Source organism: Equus quagga, chromosome 14, assembly GCF_021613505.1.
Source record: "Equus quagga isolate Etosha38 chromosome 14, UCLA_HA_Equagga_1.0, whole genome shotgun sequence".
NCBI classification, from domain to species: domain Eukaryota; kingdom Metazoa; phylum Chordata; class Mammalia; order Perissodactyla; family Equidae; genus Equus; species Equus quagga.
Genome location: NC_060280.1, coordinates 62,369,952 through 62,383,580, shown reverse-complemented (window position 1 = coordinate 62,383,580; position 13,629 = coordinate 62,369,952). Strand labels below are relative to the sequence as shown.

The window sequence follows — 13,629 nt, the reverse complement described above, 5'->3', positions numbered from 1 at the left end:
GCTCAGCTAATCCACTTAGAGACCAATGCCGGGCGAGGGTGGCAGGGGGCTCAGCGAGCGAGCGGCTTCCTTGTCAGCCTGAGGTCACGAGAGAAGCGGGAAGCAGGGAGGTGACCTCACATGCGAGGCCCCGCTGTGTGCTTTACGTTACATGGTACCTCATTTAATATGTTGAAAACCCCATTGAGAGGTATGGGGCTAACCTCACTTCACAGGAGAGGACACTGATGCTTCCGACAGGGGAAGTCATTTGCCCAAACTCACTGTGAAGCACTGGCATTCAAACCCAGGGCCATCTAACGACAGTCTTTGCACCCAGGCACTACGCACCTTGCCCCCCACAAAGACAATGGTCTGGTGCGGTGTCTGCTTGTTCTTGCTATGCCTAGTGCTGGTAGTTTGTTTGCATGTATATGTCCTCCTTTTATTTGTGGGGGATCTAAATGGCCCTGAAGACAAAAGAACTCCAAAAACTACTTCCAACTGGTCCACAATTTCTCCTCGTCATCCAAATTTCCATGACCAAGTCTTCTAATAACTCTACCAATAACGTCCCCCTGTTCCGGGAAGTTCCTTCTCTTCTCGAACTTGAGTTCTTCCGAATGCAAAGCTGAACGCAATCTGTTCCTGCTAAAGAAAATCAGGTCTCGAGGACAGAGTCAAAAGTGAGCTAGGAACGGAGAATTAAGCAGATTTTTGCGAGTTTTTAGCCGAAGTTTCCGTGCTGACGATAAAGTACCGGATCCCCTCCTTGCAGCTGCAGAGATAAGCGTCACGTAGGCAAAACCCAACCAGTTTTTCCAGACTGAGCCAGCATAATAAGGACACCGGGGCTTTTCAGGGGAAACAGAAAGGGGAATTTCTGATTATGCTGGCATGAAATTAACAGCATGGGATTTTTATTTTTGTAAGTGGATTTCTTTTTCGCTCCATTTTTCTGCTTTTTTAAGTTAGCATAAAAGGCCTCTATTGCTAGAAGCCGGCCCCTCTGCGTTGGTAACAGATGATGGAGTACAACGTAGTGCTCTGTGTGGAGCCTGTGTGGTCCCGATCCCCCCAAAGACCTGAACCCTTTGCAGTAACAGCTCCTCCCTCTTTTCCGCCTCTCAAGGCACCGGAAGAAGCTAGGAGCCCAGAGCTGGCCAAGTGATGAGCCTCCTGGTCACCGGCTTCAGGGCACACGGAGCTGGTCCTTCCTGTATTCTCCCATATTCTCCCTTCCCTCCTGACTCCATCAGGAGCTGAAAGTCCAAGCAGGACATTACGGAAACAACGGTGAACATGGAGCCAGAAGACTGGGGCACAAACCCTGGTGCCACCCATTACTGTCTTACCGCGGACAAGTCCATTAACCTCTGCCCACCAGGAAATGCAAATACAGCATCCACCTTATAGGGCAGCTGGAGGGTTTGAGGAGATTCTGACGGCGAACGCACTTAGCACAGAACCTGACGTGGATCAAGCACTCAAAACCACATTGGCCGAATGCACTCTGGGAAGCATCCTGCACTGGGGGCAGGAAAGGGAAGGAGCTGTGGCACATCCAGCATCCACAAGCCCAGACTTCCCTCAGTAAGGGGGCGTCCGTGCTCATCTCTGCCTCGACCACAGGGAAATCAGCTCTCCCGGCTGGCCACGTGCACAGGTAATAGGACACCGCCTGGTAAGCCGCCTCTGGAACCGCTGATGATGGAGCACTGCCCAGCTAAATTTAAATGAGAACTGGAATGACTCATCAGGCCTCAGGTCATTGGGACAAAGAGTACCCTGGCCACCACAGTACAAGAGATCAGCTTCTGGGGGAAAATGCATGTGCTCACTGTGTATCGGCCCCAAACATGCAGCACCGAGGCAGCAGGTTTTATGGTGCTGGATGAACCGCCGCCTGTGGAGAACGCAGGACCTGGACCAATACAAACACATATTTTACCCTGCACTGCCAGGGTGACCCACTTCACAACAACAATGGCAATAAAAATACAATAGCAGACACAGATAGAGCACTTACTTTGTGCCACCACTCCTTGCGCTTGACAACTATTTACTGATTAATCCTTGTACCAACCCAGTGAGTAGGTACTGTTATTATTCCTATTTTACAAACGAGCAAACAGGCACAGAGAGGTTAAGTAACGTAACCACAGTCAGACAGCTGGTCGGTGGTGAAATGGGGATTCTGACCCAGATGGTCTGTTACTTAAAATGCACATTTTCTATGTGTAAAACACAGGGTTGGAGGTGGGGCAGTGGGGATGCCACATAAATTTTTCTTTCTACCAAAATAACGGCCACTGAGTCAGGACTTTCACCTAACAGCACCGAAACAGAACTTGACTAAGAAAACCTTTAGTCACCGAGGAAAATTCAGGAACCCTGTGATGGACAAACTGAGGCACACCTGTATTCACTTAGCAAGACTCTCAAGTCTCACACTGGGGCTCTCAGTTAGACTCGTTTTAAAGTCATTAATTAGAAAAAGTTAAAGTGAATGGGAATGTTTTTCTCCCGAATTAGCAAGAAATCAAAGAGTTGTGAATGGAGTTTGATTTTAACAGTTTAGGATAATCACTATTTTAAAGATTCATAAATAGTTTTCCTAGAACAAGCAGGAGGAAAAAGTGTTGCCGATCTACAGCTTTCCCCCCCTCCCTCCAGCAATCAGCAGCTCCATCCGACAGGGACAGCGAATTACAATAGGACTCCTCACTGAGACGAAAGAACTCAGGCAACTTTCCTCCACTGGAAATAAAATAAATCATCTAAAATTTCCAAGAGTTCAGTCGAGATCCCAGATGACTGGAGATGACAGTCTGGATCCCAGAGGAACCCTAAGCAGGTTAAAGTATTTAAAAACGGAGCCAGAGGAGACAGAGGGGAATCTTACTGACCCCCTATTTTAGCTGGCTGACTGCCAATCCAGATTCTAAAACAGAGCAAAATTCAACTAACCAAAAGGACTTCATGAAGACAGAAGTGCGTGTGTAAGGGGTGAAAGAAGAACTTTTTATTTTTTTATTTTATTTTTTTTTGAGGAAGATTAGCCCTGAGCTAACTACTGCCAGTCCTCCTCTTTTTTGCTCAGGAAGCCCGGCCCTGAGCTAACATCCATGCCCATCTTCCGCTACTTTATATGTGGGATGCCTACCACAGCATGGCTTTTGCGAAGCGGTGCCAAGTCCACACCCGGGATCCGAACCGGCGAACCCCGGGCCGCTGAGAAGCGGAGCGTGCGCGCTTAACTGCGTGTGCACTGAACTGCTGCGCCACCGCGCTGGCCTCAGAAGAACTTTTTAAAGAGCTCAGCAATCCAGAAACAGCTCATCCAAGTGCCCAGTTTTACAAATGAAGAAATTAAAGCTCAGGGTGAAAAAGAGACCAACATGGTGACAGCGCTAAGAAAAACCACAGAGCTGAGTCTAGAGGCCCGCCCTGGGAAACAGCCGGATGCAACTCAACCAAGCCTTCTGCCATCTTCCTATCTTCACAACCAACGAGCTCGACAAAAGACTAGATTTCCAGGAGCCCAGGAGGTTATAAACTTAAGTCATTCATCACTCCCAAAAGGATACTTCCTGGAAACAGAAATCGTTTCGGAAAGGATTTGAGCAAATCTGTGAATGACAGAGTTGCCGTAAATAGCTACGAAGAGAAGCTGGGCTCCACCTGACCTTTAGGATTGACGTCAAGGAAGATAGCTGTAGCCTCCAATGGTGGTATCTGAAGGATGGTGTTGGCACCCAAAGACTAGGTCAGATGGATCCGACCCAGAACGGCAATGCCCATGTTCTTATATGGCCTGGCGCAGAGCACCCAGCACTGTGAATCAGAAGGTGAGCTGAGCTCCTGGCTCTGACCATTTATAGCTACCTGACCTTGGGCGTGTCACTTACTCCCTCCTAAGCTCCTTTTCCGCATTTCAAGTTGGGGCTGATAATGGTCCACAATCCCTTATCCAAAACCATTGGACGCTTCTGAAATCCTAATTGTTCAGATTTTAGAAAGGTACTATGGGGCCTAGAGTGTTTGCCAGTCCCAGAGGAGTCTAGGGAAGCACTCTGTAATCAAACACATTAATATTTTTGCAGCAAAACATATGAATATTCAAAACAAGTGGGATAAATATAGTCTCACATCAGTTCAGATCAGGATTTGCCACTAAATGAGTTTGCTACAAACTTACATAAAACCTTCCAGCTTTCAGACTTTCTAATCACAGATATGGGATGATGGACCTGTACCCCCTTAGGGGAGCCTGTGTGGTTAAGAGAGCTAAAGTCACTAAAGGGACTGTGCAAAGAAAAAAGTGGTATAACTGATAAAAGGCAGTATTAATATTATTGCCGATGTGATCATTATTCCACAGCATGCTTTCTTCCAAATAGAACTTGGTTTGACCTCAAGGATGTCTAAAGCTGGCAGAATAATGAAAGAGGACCAAGAGTCATGGGCGACTTCTACATGCCTCAAGGTGGCCTAAATCAAGGTCAATGGCTATTGGCCCTCTACATGGTCAACCACTGAAAACAGAGCTGCTGGCCACCTGGAGGGACGAAGGCAAAGGGCCAGGCAGAACTCTGACATCTCAGCTATGTGGCTCACGCACCTAGAGCTGGCCCCAAGAAGCCACCAAGAAGGGTGCACACGTGAGTCCAGGGAGCTGGCTGAGGCCATTCCTTGTGGTTCCTGAGCACCCCTTCAAGAACCAGGCAAGAGTTCCTACTGTGTGCAGGATCCACACTGTGGCTGGTCTAAGGGCTTATCTGCAGAAGATCCAGAGGCTCCTGGGAAACCAGACCGCACTCTGATTCTGCAGCACTAAATTCAGAAAGGTATTAGGAGCAGGCTGTACGAGCCTAGGGAGACTGAAGGCTATAAATGAGGACTGTGTTCACACTCAAGTCAGCCATACTGTTCCCTGTAACCTTATCACATACACATAACCCCGAGAATGAGAAGCTGCACTGGGCCCAGTTGAGCCTGTCCCTAGATCAGATCCAGACAAGGCTACACGCAGAACAGCTCCAGCCTTTCGGAGAGAGAACGAGAAAGAAGAGAGACTGAGCCTAGAGAAGGAGAGTCCAGTCTTCCAGAATCCCTTTGTGACCCACCCTCCCTCCCTCAGACATTGTCCTCTATAATGTGGGCCCATAGGGAAGGTTTTGGGGTCCAGAGCTTGCTCCTGCATCTGCCTGGAGAATGGTGCTGATCCATCGAATCTTCTGACTGTCCTGACTTCCTTCTGCATCCTTTAGGTAAGGAAACGCCATTTAATTTACCCAAGTAGCATCATGTGTGGTCTCTCCATCAACCCATGACTACATATGACATCGCTTTGACATCTCCCCGTGCACCGCAGGGACCACAACTTCACTAAGTTTCGTTCTGTCTGTCGTGCCAATAGGCTCCCCTCTCAACAGCTTGGGACCAAGTCATGAGGAAACCAACTGATGGGATTCCTTAACCACCTCTCCCTCCTGCATCACTTCCCGGCCCTCTCCCCTTCCTTCCTCTCCATGCCCTTCTGTCCCCTACAAAGAAAAGCAACAATAACTGCTGGGAACTCAACCTTTACCAACACTCTCACCTACTGGCTTAAAAATCAAATCAAATCAAATCTGTAGCCTGTTACTTCATCATGTTCGTCCCTGTTACATTTACAGCCAATTCCACAGCTTCCGGACCTCCCACTCTGATTGTTTTGTCTTGTCTTTTTGTTTGTACTGATAGTTGTGATGTCGGGGGAGGAACAGAGAACAGTAGGGAACCGGGAAGTAGCACCTTAATCCTGGAGCTTTGAGGGAGAGAGAAAGAGGAAAAAGTGCATCTGAGCAGAAGCCAAGTGGCTGCCAGTCAGAGCAAGGGCCAAGCAGGTGCAGGAACACATTCTCCCCTCCTCCGTTTCTTTAGACCCCTCCAGCTTTCCACGCAAGGCACTGCCCCAGGCTCTAGTTTCTTGGGCTGCAGCAGCTCACTTTCTATCCTCAGTCAAAAGCACATTCTCCATGTCAGCAGCCCATAGCGTGACGCCAAGGATTCCAGGACCAGCGCCTCCCCATCACAAGCTCACAAGGACAGGCACATTCTCTGCACCACCTCACAGCCAACACAAGCCGGGTAGAAGGCAGAGCCGTTGATACGACCCGCAACTCAGAGCCAGTGGGGGCGATGCAGAGACGAGACCTAAACAAGATGGGGGATCGAAGGGCCACTGCTCCATCTTCACAGTTACTGTGCGCCAGGCACAGCTCTAGGGATTTCTTACTTCGTTAATTCAGCACCACACCCTGCTGACCATCTCCATCTAAATAGAGTAAAACAAGGCTCAGAATGGTCACATGACTTTCCCAAGCACTCATGGCCAGATATGGCTAGTTCCACCACCCACGTTCTATGGGGTACAACGCAGCCAGCCCTCCACCTCCCCCCAGAGAAGCGAGGGTCCCACAGAATGGGAACTTGGGACTCCTGGGAGAGTGATATCTTTTGTAGCTCTCTTAGGTAGAGAGAAGCAAAAATGATGCAACAGGAGTCAGAAAAAAATTTACTTTCCAGGGGGTGGGGGGTGGGCAACACGGGTGAAGCGGGTCAAAAGATTAAATTTCCAGCTATAAAATAAACAAGTCCTTGGGATGTAATGTACATCATGGTGACTATAATTAATAATACTATATTGTATATTTGAAAGTTGCTAAGAGTAGATCTTAAAAGTTCTTATCATAAGGAAAAGAAAGATCTATAACTATGTATGGTGACAAATGTTAACTAGACTTATTGTGGTGACTGTTTCGCAATATATACAAATATTGAATCATTATGTTGTACACCTGAAACTAATATAATGTTATGCATCAATTACACCTCAATAAAAAAATTACTTTCCACCGTACCCCATTTCTCATAGCACGTAACTGAAATAATTCACATCCGGAGACGGCAAATTGATCTGGTCAAGTTTGAGGACCGGGTTTCCTCTTTAGGAAAGTTTGAGCAAAAACAAATACAACCCTGGGTCTATGTCTGAGCGGTACAAGCTTCAAGACAACACACCTCAGTGGCAGTTATTTTTCACACCCACCGGAAGAAAAAATCGGTTATGTTGAGCTCAGCGGCACGTTCTGAAAGGTAAGGCTCAGATCCACCAAGTCACCAGTTAAGCAGTGTTGGAGCAGGTTCCAGCTCAGCGTCGGGTAATCAGATAGACCTCCAGATGCCTCCCCTACCCGCCCCCCACCGCCCCTCTCTCACACCTCCTCCTCTACCTGAATGAGCAACACAGGAATGGGGTGGAGGGAGAGGGGTGCAAAAGGGAAAAAGCCACCCAAGATCAGCCAAACAGCAGGCCAGAGGGCATGCAGAGAACTGTGACCATGAATGACAACAGAAACCGGATTTCTTGACACCCAGAGACCACAGGGTGAAATGATAGGCATATTGTTATGACAGATGCAGGCCAACACCATACCCACTACTGATTCCCTCCGTCTTTACTCCACTTCTGAGGAGCAGTTTTCAAAACCCTCTGTTCTGTAGACACGGCCCTCTTCAGGACCGAACGGCTCCAAGAGGCAGCAGTGTGCAAGGGAGTTAAGACCTGAATTTGAATCCACAGCTCTGCCTCTTACTATCTATGTGACCCTGGGAAAAGATCATAGTTTCTTCCTGTGTGAAATAAGAACGTCGCCTACCTCAGAGGGCTGTGGTTACAAAAATGTGACTCCATGTAAAGCACTTAGCATTGAACTAGGCACATCCTCCACGTCATAAGAACTCAGTGAATGGTTATTTCACGGAGAAGGAAACAGAAGCCAGAGGGAAGCCAATGCCAGCCCGAAGTGGCATTTAATTCAATGCGAGCAGAGATGGGATAAGAATAAGGCTCTGCAGGCTGTAAAACGAAGACTCTCATACCCATCCTTCCCCCTTGAATTTAAATCAACTCCCTCCACGTGTCTGCAGAGACAGAGAATGAGAAGGGAGAGCAAGCAACGTTCCTGGCAATGGAAGTTCACCAGGAATGACGTTCAGAACCTGCAGCCGCTCTTGTGGCCTGAGCAGCATCCAGCCCCTCCCACCCTCCAGAGCTGCAGACCAGCCTACCTTGGCAGAAACCGCCACACGGGAACCTGGGTACCTGCAACCTGGCAACACGGCCAGATCCAGGCTGTGGGAGACCTTCCTGCTCAACCCCACTCCCTCTTCTCCCTCCCTCCACTTTATCAGTCACTCCAGGCGAGGGAGAATAGACCCAACAGCAAAGAAAGCCAACGGGAGCCCAAAGGCAAAAAGAGAGGAAAGAGCCTAGAAAGGAGCTGGGCCCATGAGTTCTCCCATGCTTGGAAAGACCCTCAGCCCCTCACCACACTTGAATAGTGGCTCTCTGGGACTTTGAAAGAAGTGGGTTTTTACCAATAGTAGGGAGGACAGGGGAGCCAGGCCCCAGGACTGGGGAGTAGCTGGGAATGAAGGCAGGGTGTCAGGGTGTTGGGGTGTCGGGTGTGGGACTGAAGGGGGGCCTACCTGTGCTGCTCCACAGCCTCGTTGTCAGGCAGCTCCACCCCACACACACTGCACTGCTCCCCGATGGTCCGGCTCTCTGACTTCATGCCCACAGCCAGCTCACCCAGCTTGTTGAACAGCTCCCTCTGGATGAAACCCTGGGGCAGCAGACCCCCATAGGTGCTGAAGTCCATGGAGACAGCCAGGGCAGGCTGCACGTGGAGGCCAGAGGTCACTGAAGACGGCATGCTCAACACGGCGTCAGCCTTGTGGTTGGGCAACACAGAGTAGACACCCAGATGTTTCTCAGCTGAGGGCGCGGGGTGCTCTGGTCGGCCCGGGGGACCTTGGCCAGCCTCTGCTGGAGGTGGCAGCTGCTCAGCGCTCTCCTCACGCCCATAGTGCAGCTCCCTAGCACTGGTGATGACGCTGCTGCGAGTCGGGGTCCCGGGCCCCTCTTTGCCCCTTTCCTCCATCTTGTCCCCCATCCCACCTGAGATAGTGGACTCGGCTGCCCCAGGGCTATCCTGGCCAGGTACCTCATCCACCTGCATCATCTCTGTCTTCACCTCAGCCACCCCAGGGTGCCTCCCACCTCCAGCCAGTGTTGGCTCCTCAGGCCCTGCAGGTGGCTGAAGAGTTCCCTGCAGGAGAGACTGTCCTATGGTCATCAAGCTGTCCACTGCAGCCTTGGTAGGACTCATGGCTGAAAGACCAAATGAAGTGGAGACTGAAGGGCTCTGGTCCACCATGGGCCCAGGGAGGCTCTGTGCAGCCACACTGGCATACCCACTCTCCTCGCTGGAATGCTTCGAGATGAAGATGTTCTTAAGGTACCGAGCCTTGCGGTCCTCTTCCTCCTCGGCCCCGCCGTCCGCCATGGTGGCCTCCGTGTCATTGTCATCTGAGGCCTGGATGGTCTCCAGGATCTTCAGGCACTGCTCCTCCAGGTACTCGATCTCCAAGATCTCGGCTGCATATAGCAGGTCATCCAGGTCCTCTGCCTTGGCTTGCAGCGTGGCCGTGTACGCATACTCCAAAATCTGCTGGAAGGTCTTTGGCGACAGGAAGTCCAGAGTATAGTGCTGGCTGTTGCGGTGGAAGAGGATTTCAAACATCTTGCTGGTGCAGGCCAGTACAGTCCGGTGGGCGTGGAACTCCTGGCTGTCCACCATGATGACCACATCACACAAGGTCCCGGCCAGCCGCATCTGGTTGGCCTTGCACAGGAGCCCTGTGGGGTGGCTGGGGTTCTGCAGCTGGATCATGCCCATCTTCGTCAGATCCATGGTGCTCCCCGCGGCTTAGGCATGAGGCTCTCTTTCCTTGCTGGCTCTGCGTGGTGGGGCAGGGTGAGTTTCCTGGGCCAACAGAGAGGTCTACACAGGAGAGGGCGGGAAGAGGCAAAAGAGATGAGAGAACAAAAGGCAGATTAGTGAATATCCCTAAAAGTAAGAATTCAAACAATACAACACAGTCCACCCCCCCTCCCCCCCCTCCCCCGCCCCCTGGCCCATTTCCCAGCAAGACTCTTGGAGACTTTAATGGAGGAGAGGGGAGCTTCCTAGAAATCTACATGTCTACCTTTACAAGTCCAGAGATGATGAGAGTAAAGAGAAGGCTCTGCCACAGCACATGCCTAACGCACTGCTCTATGACGTCTGTTCTATGAAGTGAAATGAAAATTACAGTGGAGCCTTGTGAGTCCTGGGCTGTCTTTAAGTCTGAGAGTGGGAAGCTCCTATGCAAGGCTAACATTCATTATGAGGAGGTGCCCGGCAGCTACCTGAAAAGAATAACAGTTTAACCCCTTCCTTTGGTCAATTTAAGCACTCAATTTCACTCTCAACCCCCTGTGCAGCAAATCTCATCTTAAAAACAAAGTTTCCCTAAATCCTGCCATACAGTGGTAGCCACAAGAGCAAAGCCAAGCCTAGCTGGGGCTAGCAGCCTACAGGCCTAGGAAAATTCCATGGTCCAATCCTGGGCCTCTGTCCTTCCGTTCTTCTCAGGGTTGCAAAAGACTGACAGACCCAGGCCAGCGCCCCTCCTTAGGTACTAAGAGAAACACACACATGTAACCCACACACTGGCTTGGCTCACTTCTACCCACAGGCACCTCAAGTTATTGTTCTATCTGTAATCCAAAATCTGGACTGGGCGTGTACATGAGGGTGTGTGCAACACACCAACCAGAGAGGGAGCAAGAGTTAACATGTGTGCACGCTTATATAAGATGCCACACTTACCCTTGCCCACAAGTGCCCAGTAGACATGAGAATCTATAAAAGTAGCAGGATAGATCATGAAAGAGCCCCAGGAGAGAAATCAGAGGAAACATGCACCCCTACATCCAGGAGGGCACACGCCGGGCATATGAATTCCAAGTGTGTCCCACAGGCTCCCAGGAATGGGCAAGTCCTGTGACCAGGAGCAGCAACTGATGCTGGACATGGCTTGGAGGCACTGGAAGCGATATTGGCACCAGCATCTGCAGTGTGAGTTACAACCAGTATGAAGGGAGGACAGCGCTGGGAGACAAAGGCCTCTCCCCAAAGCACTGTTCCAGATCAATAACAGGGCTCTGGGAGGCCCAAACCCGGTTTAAAGAGTGTTAGCGAGACCTCCAGGCCCAAGTCACTCCCAGCCTCTGCCTTGCTGTAGCCAATACCGCAGTGAAAGGAACTGGGAGCAAAACAGAGCAAGGGCTCCCTCACTCTTGGAACACTGCTTGCCTCCGCCCCAAAAGGAGCCCTATTGGCTCCAGAGCCACAAATCTCACGCAGAAAGGGTTAACAGGAAGGCTAATCAAGATACTTTTGCTGCCCACCCTGGGGTGGGGACTGAGGCCGTCAAGGGTGGGATGGCCATTCATCTGCTTCTCGCCACCGTGCGCCTTCCTGAAGACTTCAGGGTTTCGGAGAACTAGGAGGGAGCAATAGAAAGAATGGAAACTGGGCTACGCAATTCCTTCCCCAAAGCAAGCTTCTCAGGTCCTGAAAGAAATCAGGGTGCCCTCGGCCAGCCATCTCCCCGACTCGCGGCTCGGCGCCCACGATCGGGTCGGTGTTGGCTGCGGTGCCCAGCCCGGCGGCTCGGGGGAAAGCCGGCGCTAACCTGCTCGAGCTCCGGGAATGGATCGCTTTCTCACACCCCCCAGTTCTCAGCCACCCCCACGGAGACTTGGAGACGACTTCAGCAAACTTGGAGAAGCAACTTTTCCCGGGAAGCCAAACGAGAGAAAGAAAGGGAACCGGGCTAGGGAAGAGGGAAAGCGAAAGAGACCCGAACGAAGGGCGAAAGTCCGAGCGGGCTGGATGCCTGGGCGAGAGCGGCGAGGAGGTGGACCTGCCCCGCAGCGAAGGGGAAGCACAAAAGCCCGACGGAGAGTTGTGAGAGGAAAGGCGAGAAGAGATCTGCGGGCCCTCGCTCTCCGACCCAGAGCCGTGACCCTCGGGAGCGACCGGCAGGGTCCCCGGCCTCTGGCGCCAGCAGCCGGCATGCCCGGCCCAGGCACACTGCGAGCGTCCCAGGGAGCGGGCGAGTGAGTCCGTACAGAGCGCGTCTGTGCGTTCCAGTGGGTCCGCGGGCCGGCGAGATTGTGCGCATTTTGAGCGCGTGCAGGAGTGTTCGAAGGGCTGTGCGAGCGAGCTGCCGGCGCGCCAGGATGGGAAAGGCGTCCCGAACGCATCAGGTGCAGAGCGGGGTCACCCACCAAGCGCGGCCGGGAGCGCACAGCGAGCTCCGGCGCCACGGCCGGTCCCGCCGAGAGCCGAGGAGGGCCCGGAGCCCTGGAGACCTTCCGGAGCTCCGCCACGGCCGCCCCTCCCCCCAAAACGGAGGGATCAAGTCCAATCAAGAAAAAAAGAGCCCACCACGTTTCCCAAAGAGAAACAAAACCCAAAGTGAGTCCCACTCCTGCTCCTCTTCGCCCCCAGATCCACTCCTCGAATCCTCCGACTCTAGCTTCCCAGACGGCCGGCGAATAAACACACAAATAAACCACAACCTTATCTCGCGCCCGCGCACCGGTCCGCATACATACGAGCGAGCACCCACCGGCTCCCAGCTCCTCCGCCTGCCCCTGGTGGTACAAAGCCTCCGTATCCCCAACCTTCCGCTCGCGCCCTCAACCCCTGTAGACTGCTCTGCCCCCTACCTCTCACCCTGACCGTGCCCTGGAGCGGAAGGGTTGGGGAGGCAGCTGCGCCTAAGCTGACAGCCGGGGCTCCCCCTTCCAGCCGACCCCCAACCGGCGGTGGCGACGGCTGCAGCAGCAGGAAGGGAACAAGCCGAATAAAATAAGGCACAAGCCCAGCGGCCGAATGGCCGAAGCGAGCGCGCCCCCCGAGACCTCTCCAACCCCGGGGCGCCCTGGCGCGCGGCTATCGCTAAACAGTGCGCCCCTCCCCGGCCCCCTACTCACCGCTGCCGAGCCGGGCGCTGTGGGGTGGGTGTGCGTGCCTCTTGAGGGGTGTGTGCCTGCGTCGGGGAGGGGTGTTGCTGGGGAACTGTTGCTCTCGGTATCAAGGCGGCAGCGGCGGCATCGCCCGGCAGTTCGCAGTACCCGCTCTCATCGCCCTCAACTCTTCTCTGCTGCGAGGTTAGCAAATCACCACCGGCTGCGGCGCCTCCGCCGCGTCCCACGTCAACGCCAAGCCCCCTCCCCTGCGAGGCCCCGGCGCCTCTCCATCTTTAGTGCTGGCGGCCGAGCCCGGCTCCCTGCCCACAGCTGCCCCCCTCCCTCCCCCCTCCCGCGCCGTCCCTGGGCTCAGCCCGCCCACCCCCCCGCACTGGCCAAGCCCGCGCACGCTCCCCGCCCCATTGCTCCCTCCTCTCTCCTCCCCTCCCTTCCCCGCGCGCCGCGCTCCGGGCTTTGCCTGACATCTAGCTGCTGCTGGGGCGCTGGCGGCCGCCTGTTACCGGCCAAGCGGAAAGGAAGGAGGAGCTCGTGGAGAGGAGTGCCAGGGACTTGGAACCCTTAGTGGGGGTAATGGAGGTGAGGGGCGAGGCGCAGCCCCCGCCTTCAACCCCTTGGTTTTTAACTTCCACTGGACACGGGTTTTCTTTTCTCCTGCTGCTCCAGGCTCGGAATTTGGTCCCCGGCTTCAATATTTGCCTCGATTCAGTGTG

General features: G+C 53.0%; 1 protein-coding gene across 6 annotated transcripts in view; it reads right to left on the bottom strand.

Annotated features, from left to right (window-relative positions):
• The window catches only part of ZBTB16 (zinc finger and BTB domain containing 16), a 183,419-nt gene extending 170,203 nt beyond the window's left edge, over positions 1-13,216 (bottom strand). The window contains exons 1-2 of one of the 6 annotated variants that reach the window (XM_046685066.1): positions 12,923-13,216; positions 8,518-9,875 (exon numbers count right to left, since the gene is read on the bottom strand). In XM_046685066.1, coding sequence (XP_046541022.1) covers positions 8,518-9,785 — 1,268 coding nt within the window. In that variant the 5' untranslated portion in view covers positions 9,786-9,875; positions 12,923-13,216. Of the gene's footprint in view, positions 1-8,517; positions 9,876-12,555; positions 12,636-12,655; positions 12,890-12,922 lie in introns of those variants that run through there. The other 5 variants (XM_046685068.1, XM_046685062.1, XM_046685065.1 and 2 more) reach the window with 5 other exon arrangements.
• Positions 13,217-13,629: the final 413 nt, after the last annotated feature.